This window comes from Anastrepha obliqua, chromosome 1 (genome assembly GCF_027943255.1).
Source record: "Anastrepha obliqua isolate idAnaObli1 chromosome 1, idAnaObli1_1.0, whole genome shotgun sequence".
NCBI lineage: Eukaryota > Metazoa > Arthropoda > Insecta > Diptera > Tephritidae > Anastrepha > Anastrepha obliqua.
The window spans coordinates 68,024,150-68,050,009 of NC_072892.1; the positions used below are offsets into that span (position 1 = coordinate 68,024,150).

The following is a 25,860-nucleotide window of genomic DNA, read 5'->3' on the forward strand; positions in this document are numbered from 1 at the left end:
TTTATTTTTAACAAATTCAAGCTCATCTCCAGAAGGTTATTTGTTGGAACTCAAATTTATTACTATTTTTTCAGACAATTGAATGGTTTGCTCGATATTAGTTTCCAAGCTTTTGCAGTAACTGCTGGTTTTTTCGGGTGCACCTTAAATTAAAATGAGTTAACTTTTGGAACCAAGAAACATTTGCCCGACCCTATAACGGTCGCCATTTCCGCACTGCTCTATTAACTTCGTAAATTTCCGACCTCCGAATGCCGTCGTAGGTAGGTTAATGGGCAGGAGTATTCAGAGTCCACCTTAACTTACTCAACATATGTCCGGCTGTGAAGGTACCCCGCGCGATATTAAACACCTATTTACATACCTACATAAAGAGAAATTAACGAAACTAAACGAAATTCGTCGAAACAGCATGTGTCCGGCGCCTTCCGTTAGATGAGATAGACGATGACGGCCGATGACTGGCAGGTCTTAATGAACCGCTACAACAACAACAAAAACAGTGTTAGCTTCGGTTTTGAAGTAATATTCGATTATGTCCCTCACATTGCACCAAACAGTCCGCTTTTCGGGGTGCAAGCGAAAGTTTTTATAATTGACATTTTCATTGAACCAGAAATGAGACTCATCACCGCACAAAATTCAACCGATTGAACATTTCTAACTAATTACTGATATTTATCCAGTATCGACCGGGTAGGTACACTTCGCTTGTGAAAGAACTGATGAGCCAGTCGACATATGTATGCCAAGTTTTGGTAAGCTTTATCAATAACCAGAGCAATTCAGAATTTGCAAGGTTCATGAATATCCGTTATTTGTGTATTGTGTATTCAAAAGTGTAAAATATTCCTAATAAAAAGTAGAAAAATCGGCTTGAGATTTTTCCTAATAAAATTAACTAAATGATTTTAACAAAAATTATGGCTGACTCCCTAAGCGCATTAACGCAAAATATTGGTTACTTTTATTTCTAGGCTATAAGTGATAATAAAGTCCAAGATGCACAAGAACGGTCGGGTTCAAATTTCCAACCATGACGCGCGAATCGGGCATGGTAATTTATGTGTTTAGGGAGCCACTCATTATTTAGTTCTTTAATATTTTGTTACAGTAATTTTTTTCAAGCTCAACATTTTTAGAGGTTATAAGGTGCGTTTCATAATCATAAGACACTTTTAGTATACAATTTTTGAACTACCATAAGCTCGCTTTTACTTTCCGGAGTAGCTTTTATTTGGCATCATTTCACCTAAAATGCCGAGGGATTCAATATTATCACAAGAGGAGCGTGGAAAAATTGTGGCCTACAAGGGTTCAGGCTTGTCAATCAAATTAATTACAAAAAAAAAAACAGGCAGAAGTCGTTGTGTTATCCGGAAATTTTTATGGAGTCTTGAGAATTATAACATTTTGAAGCCCGTTGGAAGAAAATTATCTCTATCAAGTCGAGCACAGCGAGCAGTCATAAGAAAAGCTTCTAACTCGACTAAGTCTTGCTCCAATTTGGCCGCTGTTCTTCAAAATAAGGTTTCAAAAAGAACAGTTTGGCGCATCATTTAAAACTATCACGGCACAAGCTGGCGCGTCTTCAGTTTGCAGAAAACCACTTAGACACCAACTGGGGCACAGTAATATATTTGGAATATTTTTAATGTTGCCCAATTTCCGCCGCGTTCTCCGGATCTAAACCCAATAGAAAACATTTGGGGTATATTAGTCAAAAGAGTTTACGCCAACAATCGCCAATTTGACAAGACCAACGAGCTTAAGGTGGCAATTAAGGCAGAATGGGCTTCTCTAGATGTAAATTTATTTAAAAGGTTAGCAGAATCGATGGAAAAAAGGTTATTTTGTGTTTTTGCTAAAATTTTTCTTTGTATTAAAAGAGTTCTAAATTTTGTAATGAAACAGATAACTTTTGTTACTTTAATCGATATGTAAAATTTTTGTTTTCCTCTGAAATCTATAAATTAAAATACTTTGGAAAATTAGGGGTGTCTTATGACTATGAAACACACCTTATTTTATTTGTGTAAATTACAACCAACTGTTTTCTTGCAGGCTAGTTTTTGTGTGCGAAAAACCCGAATGGAAATAGTTTCTAACAGTTGTTATAATTATCTAGTGTGAAAACATTTCAAATGCAATTCTGAACAAAAGGTACTACATCTGATTAAATTTACTGACAAAGTTTCTCGCTAATCAAAATTGTTATTAACAGTTGTAGCATACTTATATTTTATAATTTATTAATGTATTTATTTTTATATGACAATACCTTCAACTTGTTCAGATTTCATTTAAGGGTAAGGGATAAACGCTAAAAAACACTTTTTTCATGAATTTATTGTAGCGAAACGGTTCAAGTCAGTTTATTAAAAGTTGTTGCATATTATAAAATAACATTTCAAGAATATTTGATAAAATTTTCATGTAAAAATATTGCAAAATGAGCGAATGACAGCACATTTACGTAGAAGTCTTTTCAAAAATACATTTTGCAGTAGTCAGCATATCTCAGCGCAGAATCATCTGCAATCAAAAAAATCGAATAATTTAGTTAAAGTATGAGTTAAACTTCCCCCCAACGTTTATTTTGACGATTTATTTTCATTTTCAGCCATTTGGTAGTCGTTTGAAGTAAAAAGTGATTTTTGACGAAAAAATGCCGCCATTTTGTAGGTGTAAAACCACCTTAATATAAAAAAAAAATGGCGAAAAAAAACGTTGGGGGGAGGTTTTTTATATGTAAAATATGTGTGCAAAATTTCAAAAGGATCGGTTGAGTAGTTTTCAAATGCCAATGACTACGCACTTTAAAAAAAAAGGTTCGAGAAAACCGCGTTTAAAGTTTTAAGTTATCTCGGCAGATGTTTGAGGCGGCTCGGCTTTATGCTCTATAACTTAAAAAGTTTTGCTCGGATTGACTTAAAATTTTAACACGGTATTTTTGGAATGTTTTACTACAATAACATGCAAAAAAAAAAATCGATTTTTATCCCTTACCCTTACCCATCCGTTTGTTAAAATACAAGACATTCCGTTTGATTAATTTACATTCTACTATACTATATAATAAGATAAAAAGAACTTTACCCATTCCGTGTAAATTATATTTTATGATAAAATAAATACAACTTTACAACTGGCGGCCAACAAAGTGGCCAATTTGCCCAATTTTCCAAGAAGAAGCCCAAGACTGCAAAGCGGCATGACTGTATTCTTCACAACGGAGCAATTCGAGCGGTTGATAAGTTTAGTTCACTCCAGCAATGACGGCACAGGAACATTTACCACGTTTTGTGCGCATTTCAATGGTGAGCGTAGTCCAGCAAAAGTGGAAGAGTTCATTGCGGTAATTTCAACTTTCAAAGCGGTGGAGAAAATTGCGGATGTGGACGCCGAATGGTGGCGTGGCATTAAGGAGCAAGTCGTTGATTTTGCAGACGTTACACGTAGACTGCGCGAGAGTTTTTCACCTTCAAAACCGGCCTGGCAAATTTATGCCGGAATCTTTGATTTAAAGCAATAGAAGAGTGAACTGACGAAAACCTTTGTTCGGAAAAAGCAAGCGTTATTTTCTCAGCTAGATGTCGTTCCTGCCGAAGCAGAACAACTAGATATGCTGTTTGGTATGGTGCACGCACAAATCCGGGAGAGAGTAAGTCGACGGAAGATATCATCTTCTGAAAATTTCCTCAGCGAGGCTCGAGAAGCCGAACTTTTTGTTTTAAGTGAACGTAGGAGTGGAAACTCTGATCAAACTGCAAAGAGTATTAACAGTGAAGAGGCATTGCGTTGCAATTTTTGTCGAAACAAAGGTCACACGCCGGAAAACTGTTTCAAAAAACAAAAGGCCGATGCTGCGGAAGCTCAGTCAGTGGCAATTTCACAGGCAGTAACTGTTAAGCCTAAATTTGCTTGCTATGGTTGTAATACCCCAGGCGGTACTCGCGCAAATTGTGCAACATGTCGGAACAAAAATCAATTCGCCGAAAGTTTCGTGAATTTTAATTCAATATCTGCGAATGGTATTGGAGAGAGAGACATACCTATGGTCAACGTACAACTTTTCGGTGTACCAGGTCAAGCATGTTTTGATTGTGGTGCACGTACTTCGTAGCGAGCGCTAATCTAAAGTCTGTCCTGGACTTTAAAGGTTGTAAATACCGAAATGTGAAATGTGAAATTACGTTAGCTGATGGCAGTACTTCTACGCAAGAATGCTTGTCCACTGTTCATGGTATTACCTAACGCTACCAGTAATCGGACTTTGATTGGCACGGACTTTCTTGAGCAGGCTGGTATAGTTCTTAATATGGGCCAGAAGTATTGATATTTCGAGAGCGATGCCATGAAGCATTTTGATTTTGCGCCTCCATTGCCTCTTATGCTGAATTTGATAGAGACTGTAAAAGTGTCGAGCACGCGACCGAAACGAAGGGCAGAAGAAGAGCCTGAGCGAGTAATAGATAGACCCAAAATTTACATATTATGGTCCAGAAATTCCAAATAATAACTATTAACTACACTCAATACAAGTAATATTTAAAGATGCTTTGCCAACCGATGCTTTAACTCCAGACAGAAAGCTGCAGCTATCACTATTTAATGGTCTAATTTACAATATCGCAAACTATGATGACAACGACTTTACGAGGCTTTATTCCATAGACTTCTCCAATGACTACTAGATGTCTTTTTTCAAACTCTAAATTTGAATTTTCCAATAGGATTGATTTTGCCTATAAAAAGCCTGCGCACTTTTGGAATGGACACATTCCGGTGTTAAAAATACAAGACATTCCGTTTGATTAAATTACATTCTGTAATAAGATAACAACAACTTTACCCATTCCGTGTAAATTATATTTTATAATAAAATAAATACAACTTTACACAGTTGAATTAAATTTTAAAGATCTTCTCAGTCTTCCAGCAAAAAACACGAATATCCTGCTTCCGCCTTAAGGTTTTTTTTAAACTATGACAAAGAGCCATTGACTGGACGTTCAATATATTTAGTTATTTGTTCTATATTTGAACATTTTTAATTACAAAAGAATTTCATGATAAACATTAACACGAGAAATTATTATACAACTCATGACTGAAATATTCATCGATGGAAAATGTATAAGTACATACATGCATATACTACTTGCGGCATGAGTATGCGATAAGTTTCTTAGCATAGGTCAGGCATTAAACTTGTTGGGAATCTAATTTTTAAGCAGTTAATTAATTTGTTATAAAATAAGAGCGCACTATAAAAAATATTTCTACGCTCTCTTACCCTCTATTTTAGGTTATTGGGGCTCAGCTGGCACAAAGAGGCTTCGTTCTATTTAACCACCTAAGTGTGTTTTTGACAGCGTCGAGAGCAAACGTGTGTGTAAAGAATATCAAAGACAATTCTCAATTAACCGCACACATTGGGGCTCGTCGCTTGGCGCATTCAGCAGCCAAATTTGACTCTTCAGTACCTAACGAAGTTCGAACGTGTCGGTCGGGTTTAATGTCACGGCAATGGTAACGAAGTAGAATTCTGCTGTTAGGCGGAAATATTGTGTGAGCTCTGGGAAAAACGCGACGAAGACGGATACGTGAAACGCGAGACGTGAGCGGCGAGGCGGGCAACCATAGTGACGCCGTAAAACCGAACGCAGTCACTTAACGAATTGCTCCACTGTGACGTAATGATTATTATTTTTAGCGTTAGCAAAAACGAAAACTTTTCAGTGTTTTAAAAGCCGGTTTCCGTATCGAAGTTTTCCAGTGTTTGTTCGCAACTCAAAGAGAATAGTTAGTTAATTTCTACTGACAGCGCTCGTGCTTCAGAATTCTCAACTCAGATAGCAGAGCGCGTAAAAAATATTACAATTTTGTGAAGTGTGCCAAAACGGCAAACATTATTAATTATCGTTATTATTGTACTTAGCAACGCCAAGAGCCACAACAAAGTGAAATATTTGTTAATTTTATGAACGAATTGTCAATTATGATAAAAAGTGCGAAAAGGTGCAAATTATCGTGATATTCAGTTGATAAATTGCAAGAATAATAATTAACAAGCGCCTATTCAAAATAATTCAGTTTAAAGAGAAAGCAGAGAAAATAAAGCAGACAACAATTTCATATACCAGGAGAGAAAAATAAACCAAAATCGATATGTCTTCAACTAAATTCATTGCTATTCTGCCGCAGGCTACACAGCCGGGTGATATAGTTCAAATCAGTGGAAAAATATCTGTCGACGCAAAAGAGTAAGAAGAATGCTAATGCATTTATTAGGCCAAATAAATAAATGAATTTAATTTAGAAGCACTTGAATAGGCTGCGGTCTGGAGGACTTATTCGAGTTGTTATGCTTTCTATTAAAAGTGACTTTATATGTGAACTGAATTATCGAGGAGTTATAAAATCGCTAGTCTCACGGCTGATTTCTCTATTCCAATTTACAAGAAAAACTATAGCGATTCTTAATGGTTAATTTTTTATTCTTGTTTTATTTATTTTTATTTCATGGTAGAAAGTTGATAGATATTGGGTTAAATTTTTTAAATACTTGACAAAAGTTTGTTTCTAGTGTCCTTACACACAAATATAATATAAAGTTAATACATAAAGATTTTGTAGAAGCAAATTGTTTTTCAAAAATTTCAAATTAACAAATTAATTTAAAATATTGTAGACGAAGGCCTTAGCAGCCAGTGCTTGTTCTTTTTTCGCCCTTGCGAGTGGAATATTTATTTATAATTATTACTCTTTTCAATAAAAAATTAAAAAAAATAACTAATTGAAAATAATGCACTTTTTCGTATGTATACATACAAGGTGAAGTCCAAAATAAAAAAGACTGAGCTAAAATAGAAACAACAGGAGCTTTGTTCTGATAACTTCTAGTTTATTTATTCAAAATAGTCCCCTCTGGCCTCAATACACTGTTTTGCGTGATGTAAAAGCTTTTAGAAAGAGTGTTTCAGGTCATTGACCGGAATGTCCTTCAGGATGTCGGTACAAGCCTTTTGGATTGCCTCTACGAACACAAAACGTTTTCCTCTCATGGCCAAATGCAATTTTCCGAATAGGTGGAAGTCTCAGGGAGCCATATCAGGCGAATACGGTGAGTGATTGATGGTTAAAATGCGATTTCTAGTCAGAAAATCAGTCACAAGAGTGGATCGATGAGATGGTGCATTATCAAGCAATAAGCGCCAGCTTCCTCCCTCGCGGTATTCAGGGAGAATTCGACGAATGCGATGCAACAAACACTTCAAAACGCCAAGATAGAAAATTACATTGATGGTTTGGCCCGTTGGCACAAACTCCTTCTGGAAAATTCCCTTGGAATCGTAAAAGCATATGAGCATCGACTTGATTTTTGACTTCTCCAAACGCGATTTTTTGGGTGGTGGCTCGTCTGTGGCCTTCCATTCGGCGCTTTGACGCTTAGTGTCAGGTTCATGTTGAAAACACCTCGTTTCATCACCAGTTACAATGTTGTAAAGGAAGTTCTCGTCTTCTCTCGCCTCTTTGGTCTTTCGAATGTTGAATTCTGAGCAATTTTTGGTCCTCAGTTGACTTGTGCGGAATGAAACGTGCACAGACCTTTCGTAAGCCTAAATGATCAGTTAAAATGCAATAAATCGATGTCACAACCATCTCTGAAACATGTAAACCACTCATGAACTCTGGCATAACATAAACTTTTTTCATCAATTCAAATGTTTCGATAAACGTTTTGGGGATTTTAAAACAAAATTTGATATTAGACCTTTGTTCGACACTCATTTTTGTATCGATGGCACAAACATACTGACACTTTATACGCAATAACTTCGCTTCCACTGAACCGGATGTCACCAAGCTTTCACTGGAAGTCAGCTAGAGATGTAACTTCGAACGCTTTAACTCATTAAAAAGATGGCGCCATCAAAAACATTTTTAAGACGCCAGTCTTGTTTATTTTGGACTTCACTTTGTAAAAAAAAAAAAAAAAAATTCTTTTTAAAACTCTTTAAATAAATAAAAAATAAATAATTTAAAAGAATGCAATTTCTCCTCCTCCTAAATAATACACTTTTTCCTATATATAAATTAAAAAAATGTCTGTTTAAAACTCATTAAATAAATAAAAAATAAATAATTTAAAAGAATGCAATTTCTCCTTCTCTATCCAGCCAAGGTATGAAGTCACAATTTTGATTTTAGTGGCATTCGAAAATATATTGAATGTACCAATTAAGAAACCATTAAGAAATTCACCATTTCACTCATATACAAATGAGGTTATAAAATAAGTGAAGCAAATAATCAACAAGGCAATACAAATCATATACAATAATTATCTTATTAGACCAACAGAAATTTCGTTTTTACCGCTTTAAAGAGCTTATTTAAATGTTTACTTGGATGACCTTTAAAAAATTAAGAAAGAGACGAAGACGAATAAATCCGCTGTCAATACAAAATCGAAAACAGAGCTTTTAACCACTCAACCCAAATCTGCCTCATGTTTTAACTCATGGTTGAAAAGTTCCGGGTGTGGCACATAGATGGTACTAGTTTTATTTCAACCGCCTCTTTTTCAGTTAGTAATAAGCTTGAAAAGATAGCTACTAAAATTTCGTTATATTCTATTCATTAGTTCGTGAGTTATTGTGCTAAGAGTGGCGCTACTTTTGTTTTTTCAAAACAATGGATCAAAAAGAACTTCGCGCTTTATTTTTACACTGCTTCTTGCTGGGAATGGAAAATACCGTTCAAGCAAAGCAATGACTTGAAAAGTGTTATGGAGACTCTGCTCCATGAGAAACAACAATAAAACGATGGTTTGCTAATGGTAACACAAGAAAATATCAAAAAAATCCACAAGATCGTTTTGGATGGAAAGTGAAGTTCCGTGAGTTAGCTGACATCGTAAGATATCAAAAGAACGTCTTGGCTTTATATTACATGAACTGTGACGCCATTTCCTTGTTTGGTTGTTTCTCAATGTGTTTTTCTGAGAGCAGTGGTTTTGATGATGTTGGACGGTAGGATATGTTCGCCTTCTTCAGTCGACGTTCGATGGTGTTGATACTTATATTTATTCCCCTTTATAGCAAGAACCGATCGTGCTTGGCGTAGTCACAAAGAAGGGACCCGCTTAAAAAGTTGTACTATCACTTTATCCTGCTTTTTTGTCGTCACTCGCTTCAAGCAGCGTTCGGAAAAGTCATCAACATTTTTGTGCACCTTATACCGCTGATTCCACATCACAACAAACTTTTTTTGATTTTTTAATCACTTATCCAGCCGTGGCGAAGATAATTTCGACTCTTTCGAATGCGTCCATAAAAATACCGCCTCAAAACGCTGCGCGTACTTCTCACTCATTTTTGTTTACTGGCGTCCGGCCCTGGCGCCGTAGGTCTTCAGTGGGACTATTATGCAGCAAAAAGCAGGATAAAATATATCTTGAATTTACAAGAAAAAAAACATGACACAGACTGTAACTCTTTTTTTCTTGTTTACGAGAAAACGGAAATTGGATGGACTCAGTCTTCCAACACTGAAAGGTGTGACACTTGGTCTTTCCGATGAAGTTAAATATCTAGGAGCAATCTTGGATAAGAAGGTGACTCTCGCGCATTGAGGATTTTTCAGCAATGCCGCAGAGCCTTTGGTAAAACCTGGGGTCTGGAACCTGCTGTGGTCCTATGGATATGCACAGCACTTATCAGACCAATCATCACTTACGCCTCAGTGGCCTGAGGGCGAAGGAGCATGGTTAAGTCGACACTCCGAGAACTATGCAGGCTGCAAAGAAGTGTATGTTTATGCATCACGGGTGCCATGAGTACAACCTCTGGTGATGTCCTAAATGCTATGCTTGATTTGCTCACCCTCGATCTTAACATACAACAGGAAGCAATAACAGCAATGTGTAGACTCCATAAATATGGTTTCTGGCACGAAGGCGGAACTTTGGGACACAGAAATCTTTAAGATGCTATCTGAGGAGTATCCACTGTTTTTTGCACCTAAAGACGATCTGATACCCACAGTTTCATTTAGAAGGAAATTTGAAGTCAGAAAGTCAGTAATCCAGAATGCATGCAGGAAGGTTTGACGGATATTTTCTTTACCGATGGGTCCAAGAATGAAATAGGGTCTGGAGCCGGATAGTACTTAAACGATAGTAATAATTATCACTATGCTATGGGGCAAATAGCAACTGTTTTCCAAACGGAAGTGTTTGCCATCCTGAAAGTAGCCGAATGGATAATCGATAGGAGATGGAGCGGGAAACAGATTGGAGTTTTCAGTGACAGTCAGCCTGCACTGAAGACCCTGGAGAGCGCGAAGCAAACCTCAAAGATTGTTCAAAAATGTGCAGCTTATTCTGTCGCAGGCTTGCACTTATATGGGTTCCAGGACACTCCGGTGTTCAAGGAAACGAAATTGCCGATGAATTGGCCAACCGTGGATTAGCGGTTCCCCCACAAGGCCCAGAGCCAATAATCGGAATCAGTTCCGAAGGAATCATGAATGGGATCAGCGATTATGAAATCTACATAAAGAGCGATGGTCCGGTCTAGAACGCTGCAGAACTGCAAAGTGTTTTGTGACAAGTCCTGTCAAACTTTCTACTAAAACTTGGAAGGAAAGACGTGCGGTTGATGGTCGGTATCATTGCAGGACACAACCCATGGGGTCAGCATATGACCACCATTGGAATCATTGCGGACCCAAGTGCCTGTCGTGCTTGGAGGAGGCGGATAGCACTGAGCACTTTCTCTGTGAGTGTTCTACCTTTGCTAGAGCACGGCTACGAGTTTTGGGTTCCGATGTCGTGAGAATGAGTAATATTCGTCTCTAAAACGGGAAAAATTTTCACAGGACTAATTATCTCTATCTCTGTCTCTATTCTTTCCTATCTCTTTCTCTGATACTTTTCGGCTTCCCTCCTTGACTATCTACGCTCTTTCCAGAGCTTTAAATACAATGGGCTTTTTAGCCTGAGTGTTTTAGGAGCCACCAAATCTCCTGGTGCTCCTTGGCTCGATCTTTTCAAATTTCAATTTCAACTATTTTTTTCAATCTCAAATATTAATTTGAGATACTTTAAATCCATTTATATCTTTAAAGGGTTTTCTAAATTTGTTTGAGCTTGTAATGAAGACTTCTTGAGATATCCAACAGTATTTAAAAAGACTACGCCTTTTTCATTATACGCCTGCTCATTTTCAAAAATATTCCTTAAAAAAATATATTTACTAAGCACACCACTTATATAGTAAGCACCAACATTGAGCAACTTTTCTTGATTATCTACTGAGATTATTAACCTTCTCTATACTCTGAAAAATATTTAGAGCTGGTTTTGTTAACTTTTAATTTACTCGAATCATCGAAAAAAACAAGGATTTGATATAAGTGAAAACATATCTTTATATTTATCTTGATTTTGTTACCGTTATGTGTACTAAATAGTGGTGTACTTGCTTACTCAGTGTAAAAATGGTAATTTTCTTTTTCGTGTTTTACAACTAAATTGTATTATTGCACATGCAACGACGTTTAACTAAGCTTGCAATCATTACCAAAATCAAATGCCGCAAACGCTAATGCACGCTACATTTTACTTTGGCTGCCGCAAACTCAGAATGGAATGCATGAAATATTTTCTCGGAAAATCATATTATGAAGTGCGATAATAATACTAAAATATACTACCTAAGTACGGCATGAAAGTGAACAAATGGGCTGATTTTTGGACTGGTTGTGGGGTTAAAATATTTTAATGCACATGCATGCATATGTTTGTGTGTGTGTGTGTGTATACAAAATATTTTTTATATGTAAAGTATTTGCATATACCTGTTTGCTACTAATTTAATGAGGTGACTTTAAAATGCCTTCATTCACTCATTATTTCTGTTACTTTATTTGAAAACAATTAATTTTTGTTATTGTTATTGTAAAATAATTCCGCCGGGCGTTTTCAAATATTTATATACACAGATATTTTTGCCAACATTACTTTTATACGAAATTTGAGCAATAAATTGGAATACATCTTTAAAATGTGTACTTCCTTGCTTTTACTTTTTTTATTTTCTTAATTAAAAATTTAGAAATAAAAGAATTGCAATTTAGGTTCAACCAGAAAAGTTTATAAAGTTGATTGAGATTTTTATGAAAAAAGTACACTTGTGCTCACATAATAAAGTCACTTCAAATTTTACAATATTCGCAATATTTTTCACGCTAACTTTTTTCGTTAACTTTTTATAAAAATATATTTAATTATAACAAAAACCTTATAAATCAAGGTTCCAAACTTTATACTAAATTCATGAAAAAATGAATAAATTTCAAAAATTATCTTCCAAATTTTCAACTTTTTAACCAGGATTTTTAGTAAACTTTTGGAAATGTCCATTTATAGCCCACTCAATATTAGTCTAAAAAGAAGAGATTTCTCATGGAACTCGGAAGTTCGCCGTTGCCTACCGCGACGCTGTTAGAAAAAAGCTTTTTCTATCATTTAGTATTTCATGCTCGGAAATTCGAATCTTCGCACTTCCGAATGGTACTGAAGCAGCTTTATAGCACATTGAATTTTGGTCCAAAATATAATCATCAAAATGTTCAACTTTTCAATCATAATTTTTAGTAAGGTTCTGGGAATGAAGTTTTGTAGCCCATTTAATTGTAATATTTTTCTCAAATAATAATAAAGTGAAAGTTTTAATATAAATAATTAAAAAATCGCGGGAATGTTTGAAAAATTTTTTTTCATACGATGCTGAGTATTTTCTTCCAAGAAAATTCCGAGAAAATTCCAAATCTTGTAAAACCCAAGATATAATTGTTAAAAATATTGAAACTGGACGTTATTTTGCCTCTTTAACGGTTTTTGTATTTTTTTGTATCCTTCCACACAATAAAATGAAATTTTCTTATATTTTCACGCACAATTTTTCTATCAAAAGAAGTATTTGAACTAAAGAGTATCAAAGAAAGTGAAATCAATATCTGACCTACGTTTATTTGACAATTAAATGCTAAACAATTCATATATTTGTGTACATTAACCCTACTTTGTGTACGAAGAACTACATCAGCTATGTATGTTTGTATGTATGTAAACGAATTTGCCGTGGTTTAGTGAATTAAACACAACGGCTTAAGTTGTTAACATGTCGTCCAATTCAAATTCAGAACAAGAGAAAAGTTTTGAGTTCGATTGAATGAATTATTATTTTTATAAATATGAAATAAATATATACATTAGGGTGGGCAATTTACTCTTAAAAAATAGAGCAGACCCTGTTTCGGCAACTGAAGTATTATAACGGCAATACTGATCAAGAAGAGTTCAGGGAGATACAGATCTAAAGTGGATTTCGTGCTCGATTTTGATTTTACTTTGTTTAATAAGCCGTGGTCGGAACTACCTTCATCCACAATCATATCACGCATATGTATCATAGTATTTTTTTCCTTGTTCACTCCTCTCGGGAGAATAGGGCCTTGTCAAGACTCTTCCATCGCATAGGGTTCTGTGCTGTTGTTTTCGCACCGCCCATGAGATGTCGGCATCTGCTAGTTCGCGCAGCATCGACCTTCTCCAAGTTTTTTTTGGTCGGCCGCGACCTCTGATCCCTTGTACAATGCCATTATCGCATATGTAGTAGTGCACTAGAATAGCCAAAAAAATGTCTTTTGATGATACCCCCTAAATTTCGAAAAAAAAATTGGACACCTGCTTGTCATTTTTATTTTATTTACCAGTGCCGCCAACGCTTTGGAAGTGACTATAGAAATACACTTTTTCGTAAAAATGCCAAAGGAAAAAATTATTTAATTTATTTTTATAGGGACCTTATGTATCTCAAAATTAAAACAAAAACTATTTATCTCGTTTTGTTTGTATTTGTGCTATCATTTTGTAGACTTTTGTGAAGGGAAATTAAAAGTAGAACTTAAATAATATCGATCTGTAAATATTTAATCTCAAATTTACTGCAAAGTGCAGTATGTATTTTATGACGTAATAGACTATTATGGAGAAAAACGATAAAACTCTTATCTAAAATTAAAATATAGGTACTTGATTTACGTAAGTTAGAAATGATTCAATTCTGAAAAAACACATATTTTACGACATTGTTAGGAAAAGCGGTGAATTGCAATTATCTTGCTTCTAAAACTTTTCACTTTAAGTAGTTATGTACGAGTTTAAGTAGAAAAGTGTATAATTACTCATTTTTATACGGTTGTTAAGCGAGTCTATTGATGATAAACAAAAATTTTATTGATAAGAAGTCTGATAAGCGTTTGCTGACTGTAAAATATTTCGTATGAAAACAATTTCGACATTACCTCTAAATTGAGTTGTGCTCTTCGCACACTATGTTACACAATTTTTCACTAAAACTAAACGAAACCAAACAAAATCGGTTAATTTAGACTTCACACAGAATAAAATCAAATATCTGCCACCACACATAAACGGCGTGCAAATCCCGTATCACAACACCGCCAAATACTTACATAGGAATGGCACTAGATACTAAGCATAGATGGAATGCTCACGTTAAAAAGAAAAAAGAATAGTTATATATCAGATTTAAAAATATGTACTGGCTTATGGGCAACCAATCAGCCTTATCCCTATACAATAAAATTCTTTTATATTGTATAAGCAGGTGCTTAAACCAATTTGGACCTATGGGATCCAGCTATGGGCATGGTCAAGCTCAACCAACATAAAATCCATACAAAGATTCCAAAATAAGGTATTACGATTCGCTGTTAATGCACCTTGGTACGTCCACAACATCGATATCGAACGTGACCTTGGCATCGAATCAGTTACCACTTCGATCAACATAAACGCTAAGCCTCATATGGAAAGACTACGCCACCATGTAAATAGCGAAGCCTCAGCCCTAATTGACCCCGATAAATGAAAAGAAAGGCTGAAACGAAAAAAACCGCATCAACGCACGCAGTAGCCCATTTCCCTGCAAGTCTAGTGCAGAGTATTTTTAAATTTAGTTGTATTATACAAAATTAAATCCAAACTGTTCGTTAGTTTATAATTTATTATAATAATAAAAAAAAACTACTGTTTGGCTGCACGCATTTTCATAAGTAAATAAGAGTAAGAGTAAATAAGTTTTCTGAAATAAGAATTTTATTTTTAGTAATTCAGTAATTTTTCCTCTGATCTTAACAATAAAATCAGTCAAAGGCAGTTTTCAGGTGTTGAGCACGAATATGTAGTTAATTAGTTTTATTTGATATTTCCAGACTAATATACGAGGGGCGGTTCAATAAGTACCTGTGTTTGATGACAGAGGGCATTCCAGAGGGTAATTGGTATTAGCAAACATATTTTCAGACGACAGCAAAACATATTTCAGACTCATTAAACCAGGTTTTTCTCCTCTATGCGGTCTGTAATGTTTGGGGCGTACAAATTTAAAAAATCAAAAAATTATTTTTTTCAGCTTTTTATTATATTCGAGCACGGGAGTCAAAATTTCAATCAATAAAAATTTATACTTCATTATAATACTTAATTCTACACATCCAAATTACATCTCTAAGTTGATTGAAACTATTTTTCGATGCTCTTAGGCGGTCAATGTTTAAAATGTTTGAGTACTTGTCGGTATTTTTTTAACTCCTTTGAACACTATTCCACTAATTCCAAAAGCAAGGACTAAAATTTTATATAATATATTTCAACGCCTGGAAAATTATTAGAATTCAAAAAACAACAAAATTGTTGGTGTACTTTGTGTAGACCGACCTGTACGCCGGCTTAGAAGTTGGGGTTAATGAAACAGCAAAAAATAACAGCAAACCACTTCTATCACATCAGCATAACTTTAATACTGTTACGCAAAGAGTCACTTATAACAGCAATTTGTCTTTTTGAAAACTCTTCAAACCTTTTATTTCTGCTCATATTTCCTCTTCCAAACTCATAAAAATGGGTGTAGAAAGTACACAAATAAGTAATTCGTTTGCTTGCTGTGCACACACACATTTGTACCTACAAGAATTGGTACATATTGCATATGTCTGTACATAAATAAAACAGAATGTTTATATTTAAAAACTCACACATTAGTAAGTGATTTTCTCAGAAAAATTCTTTGAATTCTGTCCAAAAAAAACTAAAAAATTCGTGTGCAAAGGCGTTAGAAATTACGTATTCCATTGTTATGAGGAATGCCCAAAAATTATGAGTGATCATCGGCAAAATACTTTGTCATTTGTTAAAGCTATTACACATACGAGTACATACGCACCATAAGCTTCTTTTCCTCATCAAATCATATGCCGCCGATGAAAGATTTATAACGAGCTCGCGAAGATTTCAAGCTAGACTTTGGCCCTACGTGATTCAAAAAATCTGATGCTACTGCTGTGATTTAATTTATTGTACAGCAAACAAAAAATGAGTTAGAACATATTTGATAATCTCCACAGCATTGGCGGCTCGAGTGTTTGGTGATTTAATTTGGGAATGATGTCATGGGCGTAAAACACAATTTAAGCTTTCTACCCGTGGTGTGCTTTGATTTTGTTCCACTTTACTAATTTTTTATATTTCTTTCTGTTGAAACGAAAGTAAATAAATAGTATTAAAAATAAAAAAGCGAATATTTTGGTAGATTCATCAAGTTTCTTAATAGCTTCATAATGAGAATAAAGAAACGATGAAAACACGCTGCAGTTGCCATTCAATTTGAAAATGTGGACAATTTTTTCCCCCTTCATTTATATTGGAAATTTCGTAGAAAAATAAGTGTGATTTAAAGGGTTTGTTTAGTTAAAAAAAATAAATAAAAATTACAGCCATTTCTGGCTAAAATGATATTTATGTCTTGATGCGGCACGAAAGTTTCTCATTTATAAATTTGAGGCGCTTAGCAAATGAATCCAATAGTGCCTAGTTATTATGAAATTTGGTTTTTTTTTTTTAATTTAAAAATTGCAAATTTACTCATAAGCCAATCATTTTAAGTACTTAATAAATGCATAAACTAAATATTATTTTAAAATTTATAGGTTTTGCATAAAGAGAATTATATAAGAAAATATGCATTTTGATTTTTAATATTATATGAAAATATAGATCCTTCTGTCACAAAAGCCATATTAATCGAAATTTCAAACTTTGTGCAAAATTAAATAAAAAATCAACAAATTTTCAAACATGTTATTCTGTATTTGTAGAATAATTTTGAGTACCCAGTTTTATATTCGTTATAAGGCAAAAACGCGTAAGCCCGACAGCCAAAACAAAAATTATCAAAAGTCAAGAGAATTTTTAAGTGACTTCAAACTTATGTTTTGTTATACTTAATGTGATGCTTCCAAAGTAGTTTGCTGTCCAAATGTATACCTAGGTATTTCGCAGATAAGGATGTGGGAATGAGGGTTCCATTCATGGCGACGTTTCTTGGTATGAAGCTTCTCTTTGTTGTTTATATAGTATATTATTTTAATATTCCACGAGTCGAACCATTCTTTGGTTTTGTTCAATACTTGTTGCATCTTCTTCGTAGCTTGCGCTAAGGTTCTATGTCCGTAAAGTAATACTGTGTCATCTGCGAATGTAGCCAACATTGCGTTTACGTTAGTGGGCACTGGTATGTCAGCAGTGTATAGATTGTAAAGCAGTAGTCCGAGAACGCTACTCTGTAGAATTCCCGCGGTAATTTTTCGGAATGATGAGGTATTGTCGTTAAACTTAACGTAGAAATGTCGATCTGTTATGTAACTTTCCAGTAGTTTGCATATATTGTTAAAAAGCACTAGTTTTAACTTAGTGATCAGTCCTTTGTGCCAAACCTTGTCAAATGCTTTTTCTATGTCCAAATAAATGCCAACACAGAATTTGTTTGCGTCTAGCGCACTTAATATTTTATGTGATACTCAGTATATTTGTTGCATTGTCGAGTATTTTTGTCTGAAACCAAATTGATGGTCCGGGATCACTTTGTGTTGGTCAATAATTGGTCGTATTCTCACAATGAGCAGCTTTTCGAATATTTTACTCATAATAGGAAGTAGGCTAATTGGTCTATATGATGATGCTATTGCTGGATCCTTGCCAGGTTTGGGAATAGCAATTATTTCCGCTATTTTCCAAACCTTCGGAAAATATTTAAGCCTAAACATAGCGTTAAATATGTTGCGTATGTGGGTTATTGCGCGAGATGGTAGTTGTTTTAATATTAGTGCTGTGATTTGGTCAAATCCAGGGGATTTTTTTGGTTTTATATCAGTCTTTATTATTTTTTTAATTTCTCGTGTAGTCACCGATCTTAATTTATAATCTTGAGTATGAGTTCGCTCTGATGCAAACGGGAAGGTATTTTGAATTGTAGAGCTTGAAAATATTTCTGCGTAATTGTCTGCTGGTGTTGCCGTCTTTTCTTCATTCGTTCTTCCCCAGTTTCCGTGTTCCTTCCTAATAGGCGGTTGGTGAATTATTTTGTTTAGAAGCTTTTTGGTTGCTTTCCAGATTGAGTAATTAGTTTCTGCTGTTGGAGCATTCCATGGTTCGTACGGGACAGATCGTACGAATTTTTACAGTTTACAACCTTAATTATAGACAAACCATAACTTTTTAAAACGAGTTATTTAGTGCACTAATACTGTGTGGTAGTTTTCTAAACAAAACCTATAAACGTGCTTTAAAATATACCCATATCTTTGCAAAATCAAAAAAAAAAATTATATGTTCGTACGGGACAGCTCCAGTCTACCGCTACTCTGAGTTATAGTGAATTAAGTGAAATTTCAGCGAAACTAATAATATTAACAAGAAAACGAAAATGGCATTTGATTGTGATTGTATTAGAGTTTATTAACACAACAAAAACATTTAAAACATATTTAGTTTAAATGACTTATAGTGTAAAAATGAAAATGTTCGTACGGGACAAATTGAGTTCGTACGGGACGTGTACGAAATTCAGCTCTTAAATTTTGATTTTAACGTTCTCTAAAGGGAAAATTTGATGCTGTTGTTATCTTGAGCATGGCTTTTATATGTAACTTCGCGCCCATTTGCTAATATTTCGTGAAATTTGGATATTCCGGGTATAGGCTTGGACGATTCCCAGGGACGAACATCCCGAATTTTGTCAGCTATTTCGGATGCAGAAATATAAAAAATGGATGTTGAGGGAACTAATGTGGCAGCAACTTTTGCGAAATCATTCGCGTTTTGGATTACAGTATTGCTTCCTTGGCTACGGGCTTTTTGATTAACAAGTCTTTTTATATTGCCACCGACTCCGTCTACAACTCCCTTACCATGGGAAGTGGCAAAATACTTCCATTCAAATTGTTTGCTATATCTTTCAGAGAGATATACCAATAACGAGACCATATAACGATTTTTGAATTCAGAAGAAGGACCATCACTCCATATAACTTCTTTTCTTCTTTTGTAATGTAAGTTTTTTACCGTTAGTCCAACAGACCATTGTGTCGTTCATGCCCGGGCATGTATAAACAATGTCCGGACGAAAGTAAAAATCTTTCATCATTTTGGTGGTTTCGTCATCGTTAATTGGTTCATTTATAGATTTATTCCTAACGTTATCAATACTAAGTCCAAGTTTTTTTGCCACACCCGCTACAACAGCCTTTTTTTTAGTGGGTGAACTGGGTAGACTTCGCATACGTTTCTGTACAGCCTTAGCATACGTTTGCTTACATTTGTATGGAAAACATTCAGATTCGCAATCACCAACAATATTTGAACCAGCCTCCCTGTCTTGGGTTTGGATCAACTTTTTGGCTCTTTGGACTCTCTTTTTTTCTTTTTCGTACTTCTTCCTCTTCTGTATTTCTTCCTGGGTCATGGCTTCAGTTTTTCTTTTCCTCCACTGTTTCACTCTTTCTTTTTCGTTGTTTTTGAAATCTGGACCTTTTTTTCGTTTCTCGTCTCTCCATTTTTTATAACGTGACACGCTATGGTTGTTATTATTTTCACTAATTTTCTCCATTTTTTAGTTAAAAGAAAAACTTACATATATGCCGTGTTCGTACGGGACAAAATTTAATGACTGAATATTGAACTTATTTGCGATGCAAACTGAAATCAATGCTTTACAAGTAAAAAGAGCACCAGTAGTTTGCTTTAAATGTAAAGTAATCGAAACAAATAAGTTACTCAGATGAGCACAAAAATAACTGTACAGTGTTAAGTGCGTTCGTACGGGACATCATCGAACCATTTTTTTAAAAGAGCATATCTGCGTTGTTCATAAATAAACTTTTTTTTAAATTATTATTATCAATTTCACGCTATATGTCACACATAATGAGAACTAAGCGCTTAAACTTCACCAAATTTCGATAGAGAAATACAATTTTTATGAGTTGTTTTTGTTGTAAAAAAAGATACTTCAATCTGAGGTCAAGTAAAAGGTCGATGTTTATAATGAAGATTGATATATTTTAAATACATTAACACTAATATAATCATCCGGAAATGCAATTTGTTCGGCGGTCGAAATTTACCATTTTCCATGGAATGCTCCTGTTGTACTAAACTTCAATAAAATTCGTTTGTGTGCAGTACTCATTTTAGTAGGCTGATCTGTTTGTACTCAAAAATAAGTAATTTACTAATAACATCAGAATTCGTTTTAGAGGTATGGTTCCTTCGGCAGAGTTTCTTATTTTGATCCCTAGAATACGATTTTCACAGAGCAATGAGTGATTTTTAAATCGACCCGCCCTAATATGTATGTATGTATATTTATTTGAGTTCGATAACTCATTAATTGTTAATGCTTCTTTAAGTAATTTGCAATAAATGGCTCATTCTAATATTTTTTTCTTATTGTTAACAACATTCCATACCACACGAGCAGATCAACTACACCTACATATATCCATACAAACGTATGCGCCCATAGGCAAGCGCTTTAATATCCATTGACATCCATTCTCTATTGTTGTTGTAACAGCATAAAACACTCACCACACATTTTTTGAGAATGTTGCTGGAGTGACAGTATTTGGCCGGATATTTGTAAATCCGGATCCGAGATGTGTGTGGAAGCGACATTTTTCCTCTCCTTTTGCTTAAAATGCAATAAATAACGAATAGTTTAACCTCAACTTTCATATTGATTAGTCAACAAATGCCGTTGTTCATTTCAAATCAGCACGAACTAAGCACTTAAGCACATACACGCATACTTAACTTCTCACCTACACGCAATACACTTGTGCATATGTATGTACAAGCCTCGCAGCCATTCAGTATGAGCTTCTACTTAAGTAGTTTGACTACCACGTGCTTGCGATGCTGTAGCGCCCATATTTTATTACTACAACAATAAATGTAGAAAATATGTTGACATGTCTGTGAATGAATGTGTAAGAAGGTATTTGGGGGCTTAGGACTTTGGTTGCCAATTTCAATCTTAACAAAAGGTTTTATGAATGAGCAAACAAATATATACTAACGTATGTATATACATGTATGCATCCATATGTATATAAGTATTTGGCGCATTCTGCGTCACAAGGAGACCCACTGTCTGGTCTGTTAAAAGTCGCACTTTGGCTTATAAACTCTATTTTTAAGTGCAAAGTAGGAACTATTGAAATTGGCGGAGCTAAAATAAGAATGGAGCTAAAATAATTTTTGTTTTGAATAACTAAATATGCATGAAAGATTTTTTTAAATACATGGTTTTTTACTGAATCAACGCAAACGAATTTTTGTAGTTTTTTACCCTCTATAAAAAGAAAACGCTTTCAGCTATTTATATATATATATATGTACTGAAGTTCGTCCAGATAGGTGTACGAAGACGCAAAGTAAATCACTCTATCGGAAGATTTATAACTTTTGAAATGGCGTCGTACGTCGGTCATATTTGACACTTGGGAACTAGACAACTACAGTACGATATACAAACATACATACGTAAGGATTTCCATCTACTTCTTCTTAGCTTCACAGTCTGTGACGTTTATCCCTTTCAAATCTGCTACGACGTCATCAACACATTGGTCGACCCTCTTTTCTTGCTCCAATTGGGCGTAAACACTTTTTCCATCACTCAAAATAATTTTTTTTTTAGATAATAAAACAAAAAAAATTATTTAAAAAAAACATGGATGATTAATTTTGCACCAACTTATATATTCAATTATACCAACTTGTATATAATATTATTATATATACTTTTTTAAATAAAGAATTTGTAAAAGTGTTGATTTTTTTTGTTCTACTCTCATATGAAATACGAAACATTTTCACTTGGCATATGGCAATAATTTTGTAATGTGGGCAAATAATGATGAGCGCGTGAGCGAAGGAGTTTTAACAATTTTTCCGATGGTAAAACTGCGATCTAGGCACTCACGACGCCATGGTGCAGATCCAAACTGGTCAACTCTTGTAAGATCAAATCTGATGGGTTTGTAGGTGACATCTTTCTTATTTGGGTTCCAGGACATAGGAACATAAAGGGAAATTAAACTTGCCAGGAAGGGGTCCACTGAATTGCTCTCAGAGGTTTCCTACCCGATCATCGGCATCCCCTTGACTGTTGTTAAAGGGGAATTGCAGAATTTATTTCTGAGAAAAGCGGAGAGCAGGTGGGACTCGAAACCCCTTTGTTCTCAGTACCATAGACACAGTACACAGAAAGTACTGAGAACTCCTCGCCAATCAATGTCCAAACTCGTAGCTGTGTTTACCAGTGATTGGACGATCGGTATACCCACAGGAAAGCTAGCTTTACTATTTAATCCCCATTGCAGAAGCTGCGGAGATTTTCAGAAAAGGAGACTGTTGAGCATTTTCTCTGTAGTCAAAATCTGAAAATGAGCCCGGCAAACACTACTTTCGCATTTTCACGGAATGCTCCAGGACCGGGCACGGTTCCGGCTCTGATGTCTACGTTTAATCCAGCAGGACTAAACTACTCTTTACTCTTGGAATGTATGCGTCTGTGTTTCAAGAGGAGGTGTATGCTATTCAAGAAGCAATGAAATTTGTTGTGGAAAACAGATGGACAGCAAAGCTGCGCTCAAGGCCTTAAACAGTCCAAAAACTCCAGGTTGAACTATGTCGGTAGACATAACATCCTGATGCTAACATGGGTCCCAGGACACGTGGGTATAGCAGGTAACGAGACCTCTATCTCTTTTCTTAGCCAAGGTTAGCAAACGGGTTGCTTCAACCCCCAAGAGAGCTTGGCAGGTTGAGAGAGGCAAAACTGATGTTACCTGTAATGTCCGACTGACTGTCGCAGATCCTCCTGTCATTAAGCAGGCAGCTGGCTGGACTGATGACGGGACACTTTCTGTGGGTGAAGCACATGGAAAAGGTAGGCATCTCAGACAGTGTACTCTACCCAGCATCTGGAGAGGAAGACGATTGGCGAACCACTTTTTGTGCATCTGCCCGGCCTTCGCTCGAATCAGACTTGAGATCCTGATATGTTAAGAAGCGGCCACCTTGGCTCCTTAGCACCACATGATCTACTCAGAGTGCAGTACAATGGACTTAATGTTGTCTGAGTGCTGTACTTGCTAGTTTGTTCCGAAAAGGAAATTCTGGCAGCTAGAGTGGGTCCATAACACAGGGTCCTACTTTCTTCGACAGCCTGAGGCAGCGCTCTAAACTAGATCCCATCAACCTTCTCCATTACATCAACAGCTCTGGTTGGCTGTAGATATTTGCCCGTTGGGTGGTCTCATAATGGTATCAAAACGTCGCTTTGGGCTACTTCAGTGGAGTGATACTTCAGTCATTTCACTTACCTACCGACAAATAATAAGGTGAAATTTTTTTCGAGAAAAAGAAGTACTGTTAAATATTTTTATTTAAACTATATATTTGAAATCCAACTGACGGTTAAATGATTTTTGTAGCCAGTATATTTTAGAACAATGTACAAATTTACCGCTTAGTGGATTAATTTTTTTTGGTCAATTTTTAGGTTTTCCATAAATTTCGCAAATGAGAATCACCAATCCATCGCTTACCAATTCAAATGGGATCTGGCTAACAATGTACTAAACGAGGGCTGCAAGGAAAATGACGAATGGATCAAGAACAAAGAAACGCAATTCGACGCCTTAGATGGTCGGTTTAAAACTCACTTAACTCATGCTAATAAAGCAAATACTAATGATATTTTAAGCAAGGGCTTTCTCAACACTAACTCTGTTATGAACACTACTGACGCATTTGTAAATTCCAATTCGTATTCTCTTTTAGGGCGGAAATTTGCCCTAGAATTCGGATTCAAAGACGATGGCATCTATGTGTACTTGGTGTGCGGAGACGGCCGAAATTATATCACACAATTTCAACCCGAAAGCGATTTTCAACACATTGAATCGATACAGGTGTGGGGCGATGTGGAAAAAATTACACATCTATCATTCTCTTATAATTAAACGCATTAACAAGGGATTCAAAAAAAGCACAAAAGCTCGCATCAAAATGTTGCCATATCCAAAGAATTGTTACTTGACAAAAAAGCACTTGCAATGGGACAATCGATCGACTACCGGTTCGGAAAAAGTTAGTAAGAGTAGTTTTCAATTGGTTTGCATGATTTCAAAATTTTTTATGCTTCAACTTATGCACACCAACAAGTATTACTTTAAAATGATTTATGCTTCAAATTTGTTTTTCTAATATTTCACACATTTAACTTATTTATTTGGGACTTTCCATTGGTAGCAAAATAATTTTGTATGTAGTTTAGTAATTTTAATTTTGATAAAACAAAATCACATAGTGATAATGAACCGAAAAGTATTAAACAATGGTACTTATTTACCTTAATCTTAGGCGCAGCTCACAAGTTGTACGGCACCAATACCTGGCACAGCAAAATCTTCCGTCGCAAGTCGAATAAATACGCCGCCCACCCACCTGCCCTTACCTTATTAAATCGAATTGAAATTAGTTTGTGTTTCTAAGCATGCGTTATATGCATAAAATGCACACACACACATATATATACGTGGACTTGTATGTATATTTTGTGTACTTAAGCACCGGCCACTCGCACGTTTAATTTCCTGCCATGATGACGCGGTTCTCGGGTGCACTGAAAGCCCAGCGCTGCATGCTACACATAAATGCATACATACAAATGCATGCCTGCCACTCCAGAGAGAATAAATTAACTTTTGCATGCCCGCCCGCCTTAAGCCTCGCTACAATCTAAGCTACTGTTTAAGTTGTTTTCAAGTTAGCGCTAAGCATAAGCAAAAAGTATTTAATTTTTTATTTTTTGGGCTTCACTGAACTAACTATTTCATTATTAAATAACGTTTAATGTACCAAAGATCAAGTGTAAGTAAGTAAAAAAAATTATAACTAAAATAATAAGAAATAAAATACAATAAATCAGTCTATTTTGTTAGACCACCTACGATGCCTTGTAAACGTTAAAATTTGTGCTACAATTAGAAAAACAATAAAAATAAATAATTAAAATTTTTAAATAAATGTCTTAACCGTTATAATACTAAGCTTATAGATATAACAATTACAGCTCAAAATTGTATTGTGTATACCCAAGTAATATAAAAATGTATTGAAAATTTTACACAGCACACAATTGCCTTTGATAACAAGAAGAAAAATGGCAAAAAAGATATAAAAAAATATGGGAATGTTCGAGTATCACTCCAGTAATAATAACACCGGTCGACCCGATTTTTTGGTCTGGTTTCTCAAATTTCAAATTCTTCAAATCTCAAATTTTGGTTTCTTTTACGTCTTTAATTTTACAATAGTTACAGCAATATTGTGACTCTGTTACTCTT

At 35.2% G+C, this 25,860-nt stretch overlaps 2 protein-coding genes across 7 annotated transcripts in view; both read left to right on the forward strand.

Annotated features, from left to right (window-relative positions):
* Positions 1-3,214: 3,214 nt before the first annotated feature.
* On the forward strand, positions 3,215-3,535 carry LOC129253446 (activity-regulated cytoskeleton associated protein 2-like). The gene has a single exon (XM_054891822.1). The coding sequence runs from the start codon at positions 3,215-3,217 to the stop codon at positions 3,533-3,535; it is 321 nt and encodes a 106-aa protein (XP_054747797.1).
* A 1,968-nt stretch (positions 3,536-5,503) lies between these two features.
* Positions 5,504-25,860, forward strand: part of LOC129247638 (uncharacterized) — a 32,958-nt gene continuing 12,601 nt past the window's right edge. For 3 of the 6 annotated variants that reach the window (XR_008582569.1, XM_054886856.1, XM_054886880.1), the window contains exon 1: positions 5,504-6,269. Coding sequence is in view for 2 of the 6 variants with exons in the window: in XM_054886856.1 (XP_054742831.1) it covers positions 6,175-6,269 (95 nt within the window). In the remaining 4 variants the exon portion in view is untranslated. Of the gene's footprint in view, positions 6,270-24,011; positions 24,602-24,874; positions 25,763-25,860 lie in introns of those variants that run through there. The other 3 variants (XR_008582572.1, XR_008582571.1, XR_008582570.1) reach the window with 2 other exon arrangements.

Excerpts from the sequence above, each read along its gene's own strand:
- LOC129253446 (XM_054891822.1), top strand. The coding sequence starts at position 3,215 with ATGACTGTATTCTTCACAACGGAGCAATTCGAGCGGTTGATAAGTTTA.